A 22,768-nucleotide genomic window follows, 5' to 3' on the forward strand; every position below is an offset into this window, starting at 1 on the left:
GGCGGAGACCATGTTTTCTCTTTTCGATGACAGGATAAAAATGCGCAAACAGACCTGTGCTGGGTTGTATTGAGTAACATTTTAAAGAACTAAATGTCTTAAAATGCTTCGCTTTCCTCCGCTACGATGTCAAATCCTACGTGATACTTCAGGTACTAATCTACATTAACACAGCACTCGTTAATTTTGATGCAATATAAGTACCTACGGGAGGAGGGGGAGTACCTTCAGAGCAAATCACAGGTTTCATGCCTTTCGGAAAACAAGTCTTCCATTGAGTGATCTTCCTACTCCTCTCCCGCACGAACACTATGCGCCAGCACTAGTGGCTTTCGAGGATGTCTCCTGGCCATCGAATTTAATTATCATCGTCAGCCTGACTACGCCCACTGCAGGGCAAAGGGCTCTCTCATGTCTCTTCGATTAACCCTGTCCATTGCCAGCTGCGGCAACCATATCCGCGCAAACTCCCATCCGCCCACTTAACTTTCTGCCGCCCCCTGCTAGGCTTGCCTTTTCTTGGAATGCACTCCGTTACCCTTAAGGAGCAGCGGTTATCCTGCATTCGCATGACATGCCCTGCCCAAACCTATCTCTTCCTCTCGATTTTAAATAGGATGCCAATAACTCGCGTTTCTTCTCTCACACACACTGGCGCTTCCGGTCTCTTAACGTAACACCTATCATTTTTCTTTCCATAGCTCGACGCGTTTTCCTTAACTTAAGCTGAACCCTTTTCGTGAGCCTCCACGTTTCTGCACCATAGGTGAGTGGCAGATGCATTTGCCATGCTTTCCTTCTCCTGTGGCTCCATGTGCCATACTCTGTGAAAAAGGTCAAGATGTACTGGTGAAAAAAATAATACAAGGTGCAGGCTGCACCGCTCACCTTAGGTCAGCGTCCAAGGCGACCCGCAGCACGGAGACGAGTAGCAGCAACAGCAGTGAGGTGCCGCCTGCGAGTAGCGCTAGACGCCGATGACGAAACCCACACACCAGTCGGATTGCGTGCTGCGCGGTGAGAGAGCGCCCGTTACGAACGATATTAGCTTGGCTGCGGGTCCTTAAGACTTTACTATGTTCCTTCAACACTAGACACTTTTGGCTTAGTGCCTAATTCCACGCGCTTCCTGCCAGTGATGAGACTTTAGGGACGGAGTTATGTCTTGACGACAGTTGGCACAAACGAAAGTTTGGCCGGGCCATAGAACACGCCGTCAACGCTATATCGAACTCCCATGCGTTGTTTTTTCTTCTCGGCAGAAGCATTGGGACCATGCGCCTAGCAAATCAATGTCTGTTTCTTGTCCAGGCCGTGCTTTTCGTGAGCACGGAACCTACATCGTAGGGGGCCTGCTGCGACTTCTTTGCCTGAAAATGCACTGATCATCACATTTCTTGCAACTATGTCTTACCGGAATAGAACGTCAGCAACCAATGTACAGGATTGCGCACTGGGACAGCGCTACTGCATGCGCATCGTGCACCGGCATCAACTACCGCACCTACCTCAGCAAGCAAAATAACGGCCGCCGTTCGGATGACGACCAGTGGGCTCGGCGGAAGCGGTAGAACCATGCGCCTAAAAAATTCATTTCTCTTTTCTTGCCAAGGTGCGAGGTGAACACCCTGTTTACTCTTACCGCAGTGACAATATGTGTGCAATGCTTGTGCTCAGCCCACGGTCTTTACTTGCGGTCCTGTGAACAACGTGCTATTTTTTGTTGTTTACTTGCTTACTATCTGCAGCGACGTCGAAGCTAATCCCGGTCCTCCTACGCAGGAAATGCTCGGGAAAAGCATTGAAGAAATGCAAGGCCTCAAAGTTCGAACTTTGTTAACACGCAATTGAGCGAGAATTTAAAGAGACTGTGACGTCCAAAAGCAGCTAGATGACTTTTCCGCAAGAGTTGCTCACTATACGTCTTGTTTACATACACTACAGAAAACTGTTGACCGTCTACTGATGAAGGTAAATGATCTGGAAAGTATAAGTAGGCACAACAGCATATTGTGTTCGGCGTTAAGGAAACCAAAGATGAAAAACACCAAAACCTTGAAGAAACGGTGTCCAAGCAGCTTCTTTTGGACCTGCTGAAAATATCGCATGTGGCTCCTGAGCGCATCCATAGAACTGGAAGGACATCTGAGGCTAGATGCAAACCTATGTTATTTAAACTAGCTGACTGGCGGGAGGAGCAAAAAGTGTTGCAGAACTGCAGCAACCTGAAAGGCTCATACTATAGTGTACCGGAGGATTTCCCGCCTTGTGTTTAATCAAAAAGGGAAAGGCTCTGGGCAAGCACGTAAGAACAGGGGTCCAATAGTGTCAAAGTCATGCCTACGTTTCACAAAGCATAAATAAACGGTAAACTAAATAGATGAGACAACACCCGAGAAGAAAAAGTGTTCTGTGCTTCTACGTGACGGTACCACTCCAGGAACGGCGGCGCAAATAGTGCCGCGTACAGCTCAGGAAATGTAATAGCAAACCCACCCTTGAATTCATTTTCTGACTTAATATCAACGCAAGAAGAAAAGTAAATAAATGCGACGAGCTTGAAACACTCCTTTTTAAAGCCGACCCCGACACCGCCGTTAGTACAGAAATGTGGCTTTATGATGCATTCCCGAATGAAGCTATCGTACCTGATCAATACGATATCATTCGTCCCGAATGCACTTGAAGAGGGAGCGGAGTCGCAATCGTAATAAGGAGAGGAATACACTAAACATTGATAGTTTATCACACGAGCGCTGAAATGGTCCGGGTAGTTCTTTCTTTTCCAGCTGAACCTATTAATCGTTTCAGTTAACTGGTCGCCAAGGGCTGACAATTCATCATCATCATCAGTCATCTTTATTTTGCCCTTAAAGCCCCTATTGAGGCATTACATAAGGTGGAGGGGAGAACAAATTGTTATGCTAATTTATTTATTTCATTTTATTTTGTTTTACAGATACTGCAGCCTTGCTATCAGATGCTAGGCAGGAGAGGACAGTTCGAACCAACATGTGCAAAAACAGCGAACAAGATACTAGGCACTGAAGGAAAAATAAGAACAAAAACACAAGAGGATTTTACGTCATGAATGTTATTTGACGGGGAGAGGCACATCCACGTCATGTTTTATGCGCAAGTGCGCAGAGGAATGATGAAACCGTTGGGCAATCAAGAGTGTTGGTGGATAACACAGTTCATTCCAAAATAGTACGCGGAAAATTGACTTTTTAAATGCGTTAGTCCACCACGTGCAATCTAAAACCTTTTTGATGGGATACGAGCGCGTGGAGCGGCGGTTAGCTGGTAGAATGCATAAACATTTGTCAATTTCCAACTGGTTATTACAGAATAAATAGAAAATTTCCATCCTATCCCGGTAACGCCCAAATGCAACACTTTAGAGTTCTGCAGATTCTAGAAAAATTGATGGGGACGAGCGCCAGCTGTATAAGTTAAAATAAACCAAGCAGATTTTCTTTGCACTGCATCAAGTTTCCTGATATTAATTTGTCTATGTGGATCCCCAACAATCGCGGCGTACTGTAGGACGGGACGGATAAATGTTGTGTATGCCGAAGTTTAAATTTTTAGTTTCCAGTTTTCAAGATTCAGGTTTATTTCAAACAACCGTTGGTTGCCGAGGAGGCAACAAAAAGGCACAGTTGCCTAACGAAGTATAACCCCTTTTTTGCATTTGCACTCAGAGCAGTGGGATATTTTTCCACGCAATTCATAACCATAATCATTCATATGAATTGTGCACGGAAAGCATAAAGCATATCCAGAAATTAGTATAACACAGATGAGTACAAAAAAACGTACTTTTTAGAAACAGCAATATGAAGAATCAATTGGGCTAAAAGGCTCTCTACATAAGTGCACAAAAACAACATGAGGAGAAAAAAAGAAGAAAAGAATGAAAGGCTTTGTGCGTGACAACAGCATATTTAAGGCAACATGGTTCGTCGAAAAAGAACTGCATGATTAACCAAACAGAACAAAAAGAAGGGTTCTTTTTTTTTACCAAGAGGTAAGAAAATGAACAATATCGGTCCAGATTTTGTTTATTAGGAATGAGCTTTTTTTAGGAGAAGGAAAAGAAACCGGTAATCCATTTGCAAAAAGCTCGTGTGGAAGCACTGACGTGTATTGTTTCTATAATATCAGGATATTTATTTAGGACATCACCTAATTGATGCTTCAGTGTTTGTGTGCCATACTTTGTGCGTACTTATTCTTGGTACAGATCCTGTTTGTCGAAGGTTATGTTCATGATCTCTGAAAAAGAATTTTTAAAGAATGCAGCTGTATCAGATTTCACTTGGTTGTATACGTTTATTGTCAGTTTTTATTTATGATTTTCGTAATCGTTTTAATGTAACGTTTTTCAAGGTGTGGGGCAGAATGTGCTCGGTATGGGGAGTTTTCTAGTTCTCTTTTGAAGCAAAAGCAAGTTTTCAGTATTTGTTTTGTAGCGATAGCTACATTAAGGTAGCATTGCGATCCATCAGCGTGGCTGCGCCGCCACGCTGTCACGTAGTTGATCACGTGGCTGGGAGCAGCTGCCGGCGGCGCGGTGCCGTAGCTGATGACGTGGTTCGTCACGCGGTTGGTCACGTGACCAGCCACGTGGTGCGGAGCAGCTGCTGCTGTCGGCGGCGCGGCGCGACGGCGAAACCGAGCTGCAACAGCTGTGCGCGTGCGCCGTGCCAAGTAGGACGAAGATGAAGAAGGAACGCCCAGCGAAACGGAGCGCCGAAAGACTGACTTTGAAATTCAGCTGAGCAAGTTCCACTCGGCCAGCTGTAGCTGTCGCGTCACTCCAGGTTTAACCAGAGCTAAAGCACCGCCTATTTTTTGTTGTTGTGCCCCACACAAGAATATATTACTGCAGACGAGAAAACACTTGCATATATTACAGCTGCTTTTTTTAACCAGGCAGGTAACAAATATTTTAGTTTGCAAATAATTCTAATTGACCGTGAAATATTTCTTCGTATTTTTTTTTGAATATGTAAGCCCCAACTGAGGTTTTCTTGGAAGTCTACCCCAAGAAACGAGTTTACTTTGTCATGTTGTTCACCACGAAACGGTATATTAGATTTTTTAGTGATCGCCTTGAACCGTGGGCGAAAGTAATGTACTCTGTTTTCTTTGCATTCAATTCTAGTTTGATGAAAAGCCGCAGTGAGAATTTGTTTAGCCAATTGATTGTTTGCGACAATGCATGTTATTGTTTCTAAGATCTGATCTTACGCGGTCAATCTGCACGTATTGGTATCGATTGTTTAATTAACGTTGTATTATGTTAAGTGCGATTCCTCTGAGTGCATATTTGTATATTTTTTTCAGGAAGATATTGTGTTAGATGAATCAAATGCTTTTTTGAAGTGGAGAAAAATTCCTAGAGTGTAACATTTCTGTTCAAAGTTTCTGATTATCTTATCTTTTATATTCAGCAACGCTTGTTCAGTAGACCTTTTTCTCAAAAACCATATTCCCGTTGAGCAATTACAGCCTTTTGTTTGCAGAAATTTTGGAGACTGATATTGATTACTTGCTCCATGATTTTCAAGAATATTTGCAAGACCGATATTGGTCGGTAATTATTCAAGTCTTTTTCATTTCCTCCTTCAAAAATTACCGATACTTATACAACTTTGAGCGCTTCCGGGATTGTCATAATTCTGGTTTATCCCTGCATTTTCTCAGATAATACTGAAGTTAACATTGCTTTTCATGTACGTGGTTACACCACCACCCCGCCTGTTGGTTCGAAATATCGACGGAGATTTGCAGCCTACAAAATTTATCATTCGAGAACCATTTTTCTGTAAATGCTGAGAGATCAAAATCATGATGAAGAGTTTCTAAAAGCAGATCAACAGGTTTATTTTTATTTCTTAGATTTCACGTGTTTGTGTGAAACAAGGAAAACTTGAGTTATATAGAGCTTCAAAACGCCTAAAAGATTCTGAGCTGTGATAGCCTAAAGTAGGGAGATAGTTTATCTCAGGAAAACAAGTCACGGTTTATAATAGCCATCTGTGAAAGTTCCTTTTGGTCATGGTTTATCAAATAAGTTCCAAGTATTCAAGCGTCTCAATCTTGATAATCTTATCACGGGAATTTCGTCGCTCAAACTTCTCATTTTTCATTCAGGCAAAGTTCTATTCTTTTTCGGAATCTTCAGACCTCATGAGCCACGAAAGCTTTTTGTCACGGCTGTGAAGTTCTCATAGAAAAAAATTTCTTTACTCTGCAGCCTTTAGTTCGCTCATTTTCGGCAACTCAACTGCCCCTGAAGACACGTAAAGTAAAACGTACAAGCACGCGAGCTATTTTGCAACTTTGGGTCTTATTTTGTATATCCCTGTAAAAAAGTGCGTAACAATACGGAGACTTACTATGTGAAAACACTGAGCCATTTTCTAATCTAGAAAACACGGAGGTGCAGACCGTACTTCAGTCCAATAACAAAGGAAACATCCGTATTCACCCGTAGACGTTACAGGGCAGAAAACTTAAATATTCAATTAGGCAGCAAAACTTCACATGACACAACTGTTGACTCCTTCAGAATTGTGTTATCGCCAAACGCATTAATAAGTTGCTTGAAGACAGCAAAAACAACAAAAGCGGTCATGATGTGACGCCGCTGCTTACTTTTATGGGTTCATGATAAATAATATTTTTTTAGCGGAAAGGGTGCAGTGTCGGTCTCACTGTTTAGGTGGAGACCTGAGCCGCACCAGGTAGCACAAGAACGTCACAGAAATGTTACGTTTTGTTTTGGTAAGACGTCAATAATACTAATGTTATATTTTTTTGTATAGCATTTGTCAAACGTTGCAAATAAGCGGAGAGACCAGCGCCAATATCGCGCTTGCAATATTCGTTTCGGTTCAGGGCTTCCTACAGAGCCGAAATACTTCAGGCCAGCACCTTGTAAGTGGTTGTTTGGTTACAGCACATGACTATCGGAATTCAATTCTAAAAATGCAATATTGCCTCTCAAATCGATAATTAAAACATGACATTTTTTTTCTTAATTGAAAGTCATTGACACGATGCTATATTTGAAGTGGGTGCCAAATGTTAAGGTCTGACAGCAGATGTGAAAGTGCGCTTAACCAGCGCCATTTCTTTGAAAATTTGGTGGAGAAAAAAACTGTGCCTGCTACATTTGCAGTCTCTGGCAAAAGAAAGGAGGCCAGAGATATGCGCGCAACCGAGCAAGTTGTGCTGGCGCTCATACACACTCCAACCCCCTCCCAGCTTGCCCCGAAATTTTATAGATACTCGATTTAAACTCCCATGCGCTTGCGTGCGCAGCTCTGTGGCCGGCCCCACTTTTCTTTTCAACGCCAATCTGCCATCTCCGCCGACGCGGAGGCGCCAAGTACGTTTTGACGCACGGAATACCGATGTGTGAGAGGTAAGTTTCAACTGATTTCCCGCGCCAGAGTCTTATTTTACCATTCTCTGCGAAGACACGTGCTGTCTGAAGCGCGCATCACTCAGTGACCCAGCGTAAACAATTTGTCAGGTCCCCAGTATGCAAAAGTGTCGCCACTATATAGACCACAAGAAACTCGCATTCATTTAGCGCTTACCTCGGAATGCTCTAAAATGTCACGTATATTACCGAGCAGAGTGCAGCAGCTTCCAGGGAGCTTTCGGAAATCGACGGTGTTCTTTATTGGTGGGGGCGTGTCAAGTTACTTTCTGCTTCGCCTTGGGGTGAAGCTTTGTTCGCAGGGGTCGCGGCTTGTGAGAAGCAGTGGGTGCGCCTATTGCGAAGAGAAATCCTCCTGACCGGAGGGCAGCGACAACGCCGTTCGTGACGGATAATTCTCCACATACACTCGGCTCGAAGTGAATGTCCGTGCTGTTTTATTTTTTGGCTTTACCTTCTCACTGCATCTTCCCCTGCATTCCAAGGTTGACCATACCATGCCTCTTTCTCTGTTCTCCACTGTCACGTTCGTTCAAATAGCCAAGCTAAGCCAAGCCAAGTAAGGCACTGTGTGTGCGTTTCTGACTGGGGGTGGCCGGTGGTTGCCAGGCGTACACCAGCCATTGCGCTGTTTTCGTCGTTCTAGTCATCGTCCTACGCGGAACCTGAGCTGTTTTTATGGGAGACTCCCAGGACAGCGCTTCACCGCGGCTCCTGTAGTGGCCCGAGTGGCCCCTCTCCCGGCCGGGTGTCCTCATGCGGCTGCCGAATTCCACGACGGCCATGGTGATACGTCTCTCAAAACGCCGCAGAGGTGGGAAAATGCCCTCATTTTTACTTTTCCTCCCTCGCCCTAACTTTTGAATCCACGGCTGTCCTTCACTCTCAGCCTCATTTTGAAAAGTTTTTCTACCCCGCCGCGGTGGCTCAGTGGTTAGGGCGCTCGGCTACTGATCCGGAGTTGCCGGGTTTGAACCCGACCGCTAAGGCGCCCGTGTGCTGTGCGATGTCAGTGCACGTTAACGATCCCTAGTTGGTAGAAATTATTCCGGAGCTTTCCATTACGGCGCCTCTTTCTTCCTTTCTTCTTTCACTTCCTTCATATCCCTCCCCTTACGGCGCGGTTCAGGTGTCTGCTGAAATATGAGACAGATACTGCGCCATTTGCTTTCCCCAAAAATCAATTTTCAATTTTTCCTCCCTCGTCCTCACCCTCACTTCGCCTAGCCCTCCCTCGCCATCATCCTCACATCGTCGGCCCTCCCTCAGCCTCGCCCTCATTTACAGTATATTTAAAACTCGTTATTTTTTGTAGTAGGCAACTTCTGTCGATATTACTGGCTAACAAACATATAAGACAAACTCTCAAGGTGCTATTGGATGAGAGGCTTGTGGAGGCCGCCTAGATGGCGAACGCGGCCACATTTTTTGAGGGCCGTCGGTGAGGACATAGCTGTGGAGCGGCGGCGGCAGCTTCCGGCCCTGGCCAATGTCCCGAGCGCGTTCCCCAGCGCGTGCTGGGAACACTTCGTCCTTTTCGGTATCAGGCGCACTGCCAGCAGCGCGGGTAGCTACAGCCCCCCCCCCCCCTCCCCTAGACACTCTTTCTTTTTCTCTTTTCCTTTTCTCTTCACCATCCTCATCTCTACCTTCCTCTTATTTAACCCTATCTGGAATAGCATGTCGGGCCGACAACCAGGCAGACATCCCCTATTCCATTTAAGTTCTTTTCCTTCCCCCTCCCCCCCAGACGATCAGTCTAAATATGGCAAAACATCCGAGCAGGGCTTACGGGGTCCGAAGGTGAGGCTCAGGCGGGCGACCCTGGCTGTGGCGTTGCGGCCGAGCTTTCGGGGAGCGTCGAGAGACGCTTAGGGGCAGGCGACGGAGGTGAGACAACCTGCTAAGCGGACACAACGCTGGCGGTTCTGGTGCAGTAGCGGCCGGCCGGCGCATGATGTGCGGCGCAGCAGAGATAGCCAGATGCGTCGGGGGTCCCGAGAGTCGTGCAGCTGTCGCCGGTCCGAGCTTCCCGGTGACCAGACGGGCGGCTACGGGAGGCGCCGCGAGGTGTGAGGCTGGGGAACGGCTGTGGTGGACTGCATGTAGCTTCTGGGAGACGCGCACAGCCAGCCGCGGACTGACTGGCTTGAACGTGACGCGCAGCCGCACGAGGGGTGCCCTTGCCACGAGCGCCGAGCCGTTCGCGGAGGAGGACACCGGCGAGGTAGCGGCCATCGGAGGTGGCCTCGGCAGCGTGGCAGCAACAGGAGGCACGTCCGCGGGCCGGGCCATCCTAGTTACCTTGCAAGACGGTGGCTGATGAAGTTGCAGCCTGGTTGCAACCTGATTCTGTTGTGGAAGAGAGGTTGTGTGCGGTAGTCTCCCATTGAACCGACGTTTGGCGGCGGCCGGGCCACTGATATCAGGCTTCATGGAAGATTCGAACACCGGTGGGGAGCAAGAAGGGCCCACAGCGGTGGCCTGGTTTGGCTGGAGGACAGGAGTTGGCACTGGTTCAGGGTCCTTCGCAATCAAAGTAAAGCGAGTGACAATCGCCATGCTTGGCACTGCTACCACCGGTTTGACCCCATTCACCGGCGTCGTGGGTTAGTGAGTAGCGGACCTGTGGGGGGGGGGGGGGGGGCGGGGGGTGTAGCTGGCAGGCTTTGGCTTAGCCGAGAGCGCGTTAGGAACAGCTGGCCGTGGTTGCGACAGCACTGCAAAGGCTTGTCGGCTGGTGTGGCGCGTCTAATACGGTTTTAGTATGATACGGTGGGCGCGTCCAATATAGTATGAAGCGAATGAAGAGTGTCGGTCATAATAATAATAATAATTGGTTTTTGGGGAAAGGAAATGGCGCAGTATCTGTCTCATATATCGTTGGACACCTGAACCGCGCCGTGAGGGAAGGGATGTCGGTCATACAATCTGTGAAAGTGTGATAATAGTGCTAGTATTCTTCTCTTTCCGAGTGATGGTAGCTTTAGTGACGCTTTGATTGCCGTTATGCTGGAATGACGCGAATACTTCATAGTTATGAATCTCGCCGCTTTATTTTGTATTGACTCTTTTTTTTAATTTAGTACAATTGATGCGGGTTCCAAATTAAGGATGCGTATATTATTTTTGAGCGTACGAGGGTAGTGTAAGCTAAATGTTTGGTGGTAGGATAAGCTTGGTGCAAGTGACATCGGATGAAACTAAGTGCTTTAGATGATTTACTGACAATTGCATCAATATGGTTACTCCATGTTAGATCAGACGAAAAATGAACACCTAGATATTTGACTGTGGAGGCGTTCTCATTGAAAATGCTATTCTTGGAATAACAGTGATTTTGAAGCTGTTTATTAGTGGCGAATGTTATAGTCTTTGTTTTAGAGACGCTAATTTGCGTTTGCCACTGCTCTCACGAAGTCGTGATTCTGTCCAGCTCTGTCTGCAAAGAGTTGGTGTCGTCAGGGTTGGTAATCTGTCTATATATAACACAGTCATCAGCAACTACTCTAGTAGTAGAGGTTATAAATTCACTAATATCATTAATGTAGATCAGGAATAAAATTGGTCCAAGCACCGAGCCTTGCGGCACGCCAGATTTTACCACGGTTGGGAAAGAACAACGCCCATTTACACAGACATATTGTAACGATTGGTAAGAAAGTTAGTAATCAAGTTAATTATATGCTTGTTAATGTTGAGAGAATTTAGCTTCAGTAATAAACGATAATAGGGTACCTTATCAAACACTTTCACGAAATCAGTAAATATAGCGTAAATTCTTAATTTAGCATGCACGGCATGATGAAGGTAGGTTAATAATTCAAACAACTGCGTCTCACACGAACGACCATGTAGGCGACCATGCTGATTAGGGGAAAAGAAGTTGTGCTCGGTTAAGTATTTCATTATGGCAGATGATATGATATGCTCAAAAAGTTTGCAGGGTATACTGGTTAACGAGATCGGTCTGTAAATTGTTAGCATGGATTGGTCAACTGATCTAAATATAGGAGTAACACGAGCAAGTTTCCACGAGTCAGGTACACACCCGGTGTCAAGACATTGCTGGAACAAGGCAGTAAAATTGTGATATATCGTCTGGACCTTGCGACGAGTTAATTTGTAGTCTGTCAATAGCTTTCTCGATCCCTTCATGAGTGATGATAAGATTATTCATGGTGGCACTAACAGAAGTGAAGGGGGGATTGGCAGCCCTTCAGTGAATACGGAACTGAAATATAAATTAAACTCTCTTTCTGCTTGTGATGACGAAAGGTGTTCGTCATCCTTTTTGACTGAAAAATATCTAGCTGAAGACTTGGGATTTATGACTTTCAAAAATTTCTTGGTATTAATTTTTAATAAAGCCAATATATTATGATTAAAAAATTTGTCTTTAGCTGCTTCAATCTCTTTCTTGCATGCGGCTGCATAGTTCCTCTAACGCTCCCAATCACCAATCGAGGCAGTCTGTTTTGCTCTAAAGCATAAACACTTCTTTTTATTGGTGCATCGCTTTACTAGTGAAGTGAACCATGTGTTTTGCGTTGATGAGGCAATGGTAATTTTTGGAATATATTTATCTTTCAGTTCCATTAGCTTGGGACTGTTCTTCATTGTTCCGCGCTTTCGCGACAAAGAAATGTGTTTAAGAATTCTTCGGAAAATGACGAAAGCTCGTTCAGAATTTGGTCGACATTTGCTCGCGTATAATCGTATATGACCTTATTTTGCATTTCAGGCTTTTTAATTGGTAGGGCGTACTCGCAGTGTAAGACATTATGGTCGCTAATGAACTCTAATATGTTTATATGCATGTTTTCTTGCTGAGTTGTCGGCACCAGATCTAAGACGACAGTTCCATGCGTTGGACAAGATACGGTTTAGGTCAGATTAAACAAGGAAAGTAAATCAAGATATTCCATACATTCGCGTTGCCACGTACCACTAGTGAGTGCGCATGCCCGCCAGTCTATTCTGGGATAGTTGAAATCACCAGCCAGGATTATTTCTGCGTTCTTGTACTTGTTTGCAAGAAAACTGAGTGATTTGCCGCGGTCGTCAACAAACTGATTCCGTTCATCTGGCGGACGGTAACATACACCGATGGCACAAGTAACAGCGGCCGATAAGTGCACCACAACCCATAAAATTTCCAAGCCGGAGCCGGTGTCTACAACGCGAGCTTGAAAGCAGTTTTTGATTGCAATTAAAACACCGCCAACACGAGAAGTCGGTCTGTCTTTTCTAAACAACGTGAAACAGCTGTATAGTGAAAGTTCGTTGTTCGTAGCATCAGGCGATAACCACGTTTCAGAGCCAAGGATAATATCAGCAGCACAACATTCATTGAGAGCGCACAGATTGTCTTGTTTGTTTAACAGGCCTCGGAAGTTGGACACGATGATGGACAGTGCCCCTTCGACTTTATCGTTTCTACGTGATTCGGTGCTGGCCGTTTCACGCTTCTCAGGTAAAACTAGCCGATCCTGCGAGCTATCATATACATACAGCTCCTTTCTAAGAAGAACCTTGTCAAAAAGAAGCTTATATTTTCAGTATCAGATTCCCGAATCGTGCGCACAAAATCCCGGAGCTTTTTTCGTATGAATTGAATTCTTGGTGAAAAAATCTTCAATCCAGACCCGGGACGTCTCTGTTTTTGAGTTTGTGAGCGTTCCTTAAGATGTTACACTTCTCTTTGAAGTTCAAGAACTTTAAAAATAGTGGGCGGACATGATCTTCTTTCTACTGTCCTACTCCCTGGGCTCGTTCAATTTCTCTAGGCTGGATGTCAAGATTTGCGGATATAAATTCAGTGATTACCTTTTCTGTGTCTAAATTTTCTTCTGAGTTTTCAGCAATGCCCTTAAAAACCAGGTTGTTCCTGCGCATCCGGTTATTCAGGTCGTCAAGGACCAGATTTGCCTGCTCTGCCTTGGCTGCAACGATTTTAACCGAGCCTGAGATTCATTTACCGTTGACTTCACGCTGTTGACGTCTTCGCGCAGGTCATCGACGACAGCAAGGCGATCCTCAAGTGTTGAGAGCCGTCGTTTGATATCTGTGACGTTCGTATGAATTTCTTTCAGTTTGCTAGATGTTTCCTTTTGGAACTTTTCACAAGACGAGGCTAGTTCCTTCACAAGGGATAGAATATGCTCCGATTTGTCCGTGCCTGATTTTTTTTTCCACGTCGCCAGCACAAACCAGTAGCTGCGTGACACAGAATAAGACCGTAAGTAGGCGCCCACCCGGTTTCCAAAAATGACGCCGACCTGATGACCTCAACCATACCGGAGGCTGTGAGCTCGTCCCTCTATCGCGCGCGACAAAAGAGCCTATGTGGACACGATACGAGCATGAGCGTGCCACAAGCAGGCGCCAAACACCCGCTCTTGAAAAGTGGAGATGCTCGAACGAAGCGATAACAGTGCGTGGATCACCTATAAATGTGAGCAGTACCCGTTTTCATCGGAAACACGGCTTAAAATCCCGATGGGCGCTTGTCTTCATGGGTACTTGTAGGGTGTCCAGGGGCGCTGTAGTCGTTGCTGATGGCGTCTTCTGCGCAGTGGATGGTGACGGTTCCTTGCGCAGGTAGGCGTAGGCGATAGTAACGGCAGAATGAGGCCGCCGAGTATTGCCGATGACTCGAAATCAGCATGAGCGTGCCACAAGCAGGCGCCAAGCACCCGCTCTTGAAAGATGTAGATGCTCGAACGAAGCGGGAAGAGTGCGTGGATCCCCTACAAATGTGGGCAGGACCCGTTATGGGCCTGTCACACTAGGCCAACAGTCGGCCGATTCGGTCTGCCAAAACCATGTCGTCGTGATGTCTGGCTCTATGTCACACTGCGCCGACGAAAACAGTCGGCCGACTGTCGGCGTCGGCGCCATGTCTCCCACAAGACGGCAGTTGGCCAATGGTCCGCCAACTCCCATGTCACACTAGCGAGACAGCGTGCGAGACCTCCCGCCGACTTGGCCCTTTCTCGTTCTCACTCTTTTGTCATTTCCTGCTATGCGAAATTCATGGGTCGGGACGCTTCATTTTTAAGTTTTTAAATAAATCCCACCATAGTAAAACAAACTCTTTAACAATCGTGATTATGAACCTAGGTTGAGGGCAGCCCAGTACTGAGCGGCACTTATTGCTGGGTCAGAAAGGCATGGCTCGAAAAATAAATTTAGTCGCTCGCGGGTAAACAGGACGGGAGAGATTATTTAAGGCTAAAATAATAAAAAGAAAAAAATTCCGGCCACGCGGATTCGAGCCACGACGCCATGGAGAACGGAGTAATTTTCCTCCTTCAGAGGTGCTGATAAGAAGCACTCTGCAGTGTTACATTCGCGACAGAAGTAAAGCAGGTGACCCATGTGCGAAAACTCGGCCGGCGCGATGCACCGGTCGCTGCTTGCGCATTTCAGCCCCACTGCAAGCAGGGACACGGAGCAGCAAGCATCGTTGCGCCGCTCGACTCAAGCACTCGAGCTCAAAGTGTACGCTTTGCTACCCGCAGCGGTCTGATTACTGCTTGGCTTGGTGTTGAAGTTCGCACGAGAAAAGACAAAATAGCCATATTATCAGAAAGACCGCCTGCTATACACGAGCAGCAACAAAGCATGCGTGCGCTAGTAGCGAGCTTTCGGCAACGGCACCGCCCGTGGTCCCGCCAGGCGACGAACTGTGCTGCTGCCTGGCGCAGCAGACGCCGCTTCGCAAGTAGCCATATCGCTTGGCTGTTAACAGTATAATCGCACCATGAACTAAAATTATGGTCAATTTCCGCGACACCTTCGGCTGCGGAGCTAGCGGACCGCTGCGGGCGACAGGCGAGCCGGACCACAATGGCGGGCCAGCGGCAGCTTGCGAGGCGATTCTGGCGAGAAATATTGCTCTTATCAAAGTTGTTGCTTTTACCAGCAACTCGGTGTTAATCAACGATCCTCAGAAATGATACATTTGTCACATTTTTCAGTCTCAGCGTTTATTGCCTACGTCAAAAGCAATCTTAAGCTGATTTTTATTACGGCGGCGGACGGGATCCATGCTGGCCTGCCGGCGAGCAGGCTGGGTTTACTTCACGTTCGCACAAGAAAAAAAAAACGAAACAGCCATGCTATCAGAAAGGCCGCATGCTATATTCGAGCAACGACACCATGCCTGCGCAACAGCCGCGCTTTCGGCAACGACAACGCCTGCGGGAGCGCCAGGCCGACGAACTGCGCTGCTTCCCGGCTGCCGTACTCGTCGCTAAGCCTAGCTGGTTTCGCATCGATGCCGCAGCTCAGGGCGCTTTGGAACAAGCCTGCGCCGTAATAAAGAAACTTCTCTAGTCACCCCTTTACTGCCAACCTGTCCCATAATAAAATAAAGTTATGCACGATTTCCGCGACGCCTTCAGCAGCGGATCTAGCAGACGTCAGGCGAGCCGCACGAAGCAGCAGTAGCAGCAGCAGGCGGCTATAGGATGAAATTTGCTTGTATCGTAGTTATCACTTCACCCAGCACCTTGGCATTGGCCAACGATCCTCAGTAATGATACCTTTTTGGACATCCATCTATCCCAGAGCTTGTTATGAACATAAACAAACAGTACTATAGCGAAATCGTGTTCGTATCTCGTGAATGTTTTTGTTCGGCGACCGATCTCGCGACGACACGGTCGGCAGACCGGTTTTGTCGGCGTCGCGGGCGTCAAAGCATGTCACACTACGGAGACATCTGGTCGTCGGACGAGTTGGTGTCGTTGTCGGCCTAGTGTGACAGCTTGGTCTGCCACAGACAATGTCTGCCGACCGGTTGGCCGATCTTTGGTGTCTTTGTCGGGTCGGCGTCGGCGGCGTGTCGGGCTAGTGTGACAGGGCCCTTAGCATCGCAAACACGGCTGCAAATCCCGATGAGCGCTTGTCTTCGTGGGTACTTGTAGGGTGTCCAGGGGCGCTGTAGTCGTTGCTGATGGCGTCTTCTGCGCAGTGGATGATGACGGTTCCTTGCGCAGGTATGCGTAGGCGATAGTAACGGCAGAACGAGGCCGCCGAGTATTGCCGATGACTCGAAATCAGCATGAGTGTGCCACAAGCAGGCGCCATGCACCCGCTCTTGAAAGATGGAGATGCTCGAACGAAGCGGGAAGAGTGCGTGGATCCCCTACAAATGTGGGCAGGACCCGTTAGCATCGCAAACACGGCTGCAAATCCCGATGAGCGCTTGTCTTCGTGGATACTTGTAGGGTGTCCAGGGGCGCTGTAGTCGTTGCTGATAGCGTCTTCTGCGCAGTGGATGATGACGGTTCCTTGCGCAGGTAGGCGATAGTAACGGCAGAACGAGGCCGCCGAGTATTGCCGATGACTCGAAATCAGCAGGAGCGTGCCACAAGCAGGCGCCAAACACCCGCTCTTGAAAAGTGGAGATGCTCGAACGAAGCGATAACAGTGCGTGGATCACCTATAAATGTGAGCAGTACCCGTTTTCATCGGAAACACGTCTGCAAATCCCCATTTATTGTCAAGTTATTGCTGAGTAGTTGGTTAATTGGACGGAATATAACATGTAGTTTTCTTAGCGTTGAATTGCAGTCTATTTTCTACTAACCAATTGGAGAGTGAAATAATGTAGTTGTTAACATTTGTTTCCAGTGCAGCAAACTCATTAGATGCGAAGAAGGCATCTGTGTCGTCCGCATAGATAAGATCCCAAGAATTAGGAATAGCGGCAATATTAATTATATATGCTATGAAAAGAAATGGCAATAATATTGAGCCTTGAGGTAGACCTTGTAATAATTTTATTGGCATTGATGTTTTATTCTTAGTTCTTACTAATTAATACCGGTCATGTAAGTAATTATTGAGGAGATCAAGCGCAACGCCACGAATGCCATACTTTGATAATTTCTGCAGTAAGAAGTCATGATCTAGGGAATCTAAAGCCTTTCGGATATTCAAAAACAAACTGATTGTGTTTTTTTTTATTTTTTGTTTTCAATTATCCTCTCTTTAATATTAACTATTGCCTCTTCAGTAGAACTTGTGCTTCCGAAATACATACTGACTATCTGTTAAAGGTTTGTGTCGACCAAAAAGGGCAATATTCTCTCAAGAATATCGTCTTCAAAAATGTTTAGATATCAAACAATCTGTATATTTTAACTCACAGTGACTAATTTCATCTACTCTCGGAGAGATGTTGTTTCTCATGCTACGTATCAACTTCTCAATTTCAGCGGAACTCACTCCATTTAGAGACATAGATTCTCTCAAAGATGGAATATAGGCTGCCGTGGTTGCTCAGTGGCTATGCCGTTCGGCTGCTGACCCGAAAAACGTGAAAGACCTGAAAGCCGCGGCGGTCGAATTTCGATGAATGCGAAATTCTAGAGGCCCGTGCGCTGTGCGATGTCAGCGCATGTTAAAGAACATCATGTGGTCGAAATTCTCGGGCACCTTAACTACGGCGCCCCTCATAACCTGAGTCTCTTTGGGACATTAGACCGTCACAAATCATAGACCATAAAAGATGGGATATAGGACAAAATCACTTCGGCCATCTACGTTCATTGGAGGACATGCTCCTGCGTTTATAAAGTGGGTGTTCATGGCATTTGCCAACATTTCGTCAGCCACCACTTTACCATTAACTGTAATTTCTACTATCTGGGAGTGAGTTTTCGTTTTGCCTATAAGTCCGTTTACTACCTCCCATACTTCTCGTGAGTTAATACAAATATTTTGCAATTTGTCCTGATAATATTTCTGCTTTGCTATTTTTAAGTTTGTTGTTAAGGTATTTCGGTACTTTTTGTATTCTAGAAATAGCTCAAGTTCATGTTTTTATAGTAACTGGCGATATAGTCTGTTTTTAATTGTAATTCGTTTGTAAATCGCCATGTTCATTCATGGTTTTCGATATCATTTCTTTTTGGGATGTGTAAAGGGTTCAATGAGAAATGGAGCGTCATAGCGGTTTTTCAATATTTTAAGGAATGTATTATGGGCTTTGTCTGCATCAGTTTGCATCTATAAATCGTTCCTGTCAACCGTTTCTACAAATAAGTAGTTTTGCCTTGTAGTAACATTATAATTTGTCGTGTAGCGGATTTTGACTTATTGTATCTTTTACTGCCCTCCAAAGGGTCAAGGAAGTGCACTAGTAGATGATCATTTAAATCACAGGAGAAAAGACGACAGTTTGAATTTTGTGAATCCATAATTATGACAGAGATATCTATTACAGAGATATCTGACAGAGATATCTGTGTTGTGTTAACGTTGATGGTGAATGTATATAGTTTGCGGAGCTATAAGTAGATAATAATGAATGAAACTTTTTTGCCTCTCTGTTATTTGAACCAAGGTCAATATTATTTGTTTCCCATAACAATGGACGTCCTACCCTAAATACCCGATTACGAAGTGGTACTCTTTAAAGCCAACTGCTGCGACCTGCCGTTAAAGAGACAACAAAAACTTTTTGTGACTTTACTAATGCTCAGCATGAATGCATTCTAGACTTGCTTGAGCTGAAGTATTAATCCTTCGCTAGAAAATGCACTCATGTCAGTTCAGGTGTAAAATAATTGTTGTTATACTTCAGGTGTACGGTACACGATTCTATTAATAGGTATGCAGAAGAACTCAAAACTCAACGAGTTGGTGCATCATTGAGGTGAAAAACAGCGCAGCGACGACGGGCAAGAAAGAAGAAGCAGAAGCGCAGACTAGCAAGACAGGTTTATTGGAAAAAACACAGGTATTAATAACCTCCAAAAACAACCAGGCCGCATACGCCTCCGCAAGCACTTCTAATCGTGAGTATCAAGATACTTAATTTCACAGTCATGAAGAAGCGCTTACGCACGTGTCACCATTCACATGGATGTGTTAGGCCTCACACAGTTCCCTTGTTAATTTGTCCCTATTCCTGCAAACAACTTTTTTCTCATCGAAAAGAGGTGTGCACATTTTCTAATTGGAATAACCCGGGATATTATTCAGGGGCAATCTCTGTTATGTAATGCGAGTTTGAACGATGTAGGACCTTTTAAGTAGGTATTATCTTGTCGTATACGGGTGTTCACACAATTTCCGGTTTGCCCACTGTATTTCTTTCCGCAAGAAAAGTCGATGTTATAGACTACCCTTTCAGCACATGGCGTGAACTTATTGTGGTGATTTATCTTACCGGCTCTACTACTAATGGTTTATTGTTTTTATCCTTTGCTCTGCTTTTCACTATGGCACGTATTTTTCCATCTTTTTCGAGCTTAGAACCATATTTTAATACCACATCTGGCGCCTACACTCTTTAATCTATGTGAAAAATGATGAATATATGTTATGACAGGCCTCTTCGTACCGGACGGCTCTGATGGATGGCAATTCTTGAAAGACTTAAGTTTCTACAGGATTTTATTGCACGCAAGCCAGATAATCTCTTCCGAAAAGGTTGCCGATGTAATCTCCACCTGCTGAAAAAAAATATTTGCCATTCCATGCACACAAGACTTTGAAAGTGCTGATCCTAAACCTGCAACAGCTATTCCACATTTAACTAACTTAGTATGGGCTGAGCGATAACCAAGCAAGGGCTTCTCTGAGCGCTGCTCGAAAGGCCAGCAGACATGGTCACGGCTCGGGACCAATCGTAAGTCCAAACAATGTAGCTCGTTGTTTTCCGGGACTTCGAAGGTAAATTTTAATCCTTCCCGCAACTATCAAAGACTCAAAATTTCTTCTACATGGCCCTTAAAATGTTTTGTCTCAACAAAAATGAAATAATATTTTGCTGAGTGAAGGTAAACTGTATGCTCAAAAAGCTGAGGCGTGCATAGGATCGAAAGTAGCACCGGTGCTAAGTATATATTTTCTGTGTCATGTTGACAGGGTGATAAAATGTAAGTTCGGCGAATGCGCAAAACAGGTCGTTAGGTAAGTTGTTGATTATTTCTTCCTGAAACTTCCTCAAGACCACCCCAGCCAGCATGGACGCTCTAAGCATCATGAGACGGAGAACTACCAACTGCAGAACCACAACTTTTGCGAAAAATTAATGCAAAAATAAACGTTGTTCGGTAATCAAGAATGCATAACATTCGATATCCTGTCTCTAAATTGTATCAAACGAGCATAAAGACATTTTAATGCGAAAATTGCCCCAAATTATGGCTTGCTCTCCTATTGGCCAAGTATTGCACACCGCAAAAACTAATATTTCGTGCTTAACAGGCGCACTTTACAAAAAATTGAAAGAAAAGGTTGTTCGAACACTTCAAGAGGTTTTTTAATGGCAATTCAGAAAACAGAAACTTTTTATTGGCGTCGTGTGCTTTTGTGTTTTCCCTACTATGGCTTTTGCGCACTACGCTCGCGCCGAAGTCGTCTGCGCACGAGCGCCATGGACGCAATAGAACATCTCTGTAACAACACTCTGTGTTTCTGGAAAAATAGGAGTGTCCTGTGCCATGTAGCTCACTGGACCATGACGCTTTGAGCGTCTATGGTGGCTGAAGTGCAGCACCGCCAGCTTTCCCTCAAGGTAAAGGTAAGAAGCTTCTATGCTTTTAATCTGATTCAGCTGTTGCCAGATGTTCTCTGATATTTGGCTTGAACATGAATAACGTACCCTTTTGCTCTTATTATTTGTTAGCACACGCTGAATAAAGTTGAGTTTTAAGTGAGCGCCGTGCCTCCTTATCTTTGTGCCCTGCAAGAACCGATGAGAACCCGCGTTGTCTTACCGACCAAATTTTCCAGACCTACAGAAGCCTAGCTATGCAATTGACGTAGGTGTTTTGCAAGTTCGCTTAGTAGTCAACTGCGGGTCGCAGAAAGAAAAAAACTGGTATTTGTACGCGAGGCATAACACCCAGAATTGACATGGCCAGCAGTGAAGGCCTAGGAGATAATTGACATCAGGGTGAAGCTCTTGAACAAGCACTGACATCTGAATGCAAAGCGTATTTTTGCATTTCGCCTCTGAGGAAATGCGGCCGCCGCGGCCGAGATTGGGACCAGCAGGCGCCCGTGTCCTGTGCGATGTCAGTGCACGTTAAAGATCCCCATTGTCGAAAATATTCGGGAGCCCTCCACTACGGCACCTCTTTCTTAGTTTCTCCTTTCACTCCCTGCTTTATCCCTTCCCTTACGGCGCGGTTCGGGTGCCCGCCGACATATGTGAGACAATTACTGTGCGATTTCCTTTCCCCAAAACCAATTTTCATTTTCATCAGCAGGCGAACGCCAAAGCCACTGAACCGCAGCAGCGGATACTGTGAAGCAGAATGGCGACCGTCGAAGAAAGGCGGCTTTGACGGTTAATACAAATCACAAGCACACTACAGTGTACTGCAAAGTCCGTCTTGAAGGATAGGTTGACGTCAATTGAAAAGAAAACGTTATTTTTATAAGAAGAAGTTAATTTTTTTCAGCCTGCTCAACATGGTTTTCTAAAAGGTTTATCGTGCGACACTCAACTAGCATTGTTTGTTAGCGACTTAAGCTCCAACCTCGACCTTAACACTCCAGTTGACGCTCTGTTCCTTGATTTTGAAAAGGCCTTCGGCAAAGTTCCTCATAAGCGGCTCTTTCTAAAACTTTCACGCCTTAATCTTAATTGCTTTATTTTGGAATGGATTCGGAACTTCCTTACTAACCAACAGCAGTTTGTTTTAACTAATACGCGTACATCTTATGCTTCTGTTCTGTCTGGGGTGCCACAAGGCACCGTCCTGGGGCCCCTTCTCATCCTTATTTATATTAATGACTTGCCAGCTAACTTGTATTCTAACGTGCGCATGTTTGCAGACAACTGCGTTATTTACCGCCCAATAACCAACAGTAGTGACATCCAACTCCTACAATCCAACATTGACTGTATATTAACCTGGTGTATCAAATAGCTAATGTCTTTAAATGCGAAGAAAACATCTCTCCTATCCTTTCATCGACGTCGCTCCCAACCTTCTTCAAGCTACTCAATCTCCAATTCCGAATTCACTGCTGTAACAGAGTATAAATACTTGGGTGTTCATTTAACCCGCGATCTCAATTGGTCACATCACGTAACGCAGATTATTAACGATGCTAATCGTGTTCTCGGTTATTTTCGCCGAACCCTTCGCCTAGCTCCTCCATCAGTAAAGTTGTTAGCTTATTTAACATTCATTCGTCCCAAACTTGAATACGCATGCGCGGTTTGGGGCCCCTATCAAAGTAACCTTTCAACTTACTGGAAGCAACACAATACCGCGCAGCAAGATTCGTCCACTCGGCCTATTCCTATCATGTAAGTGTCACTGA

At 45.5% G+C, this 22,768-nt stretch overlaps 1 protein-coding gene across 2 annotated transcripts in view; it reads right to left on the minus strand.

Moving 5' to 3' along the window:
* LOC144132306 (galactosylceramide sulfotransferase-like) overlaps positions 1-22,768 on the minus strand; it is a 443,966-nt gene that overhangs the window by 332,844 nt on the left and 88,354 nt on the right. For both annotated transcript variants that reach the window (XM_077664619.1, XM_077664618.1), the window contains exon 3: positions 889-1,010. In XM_077664619.1, the coding sequence (XP_077520745.1) occupies positions 889-1,010 (122 nt within the window). The remainder of the gene's footprint in view (positions 1-888; positions 1,011-22,768) is intronic.

Source organism: Amblyomma americanum, chromosome 5 (assembly GCF_052857255.1).
Source record: "Amblyomma americanum isolate KBUSLIRL-KWMA chromosome 5, ASM5285725v1, whole genome shotgun sequence".
Lineage (NCBI taxonomy): Eukaryota > Metazoa > Arthropoda > Arachnida > Ixodida > Ixodidae > Amblyomma > Amblyomma americanum.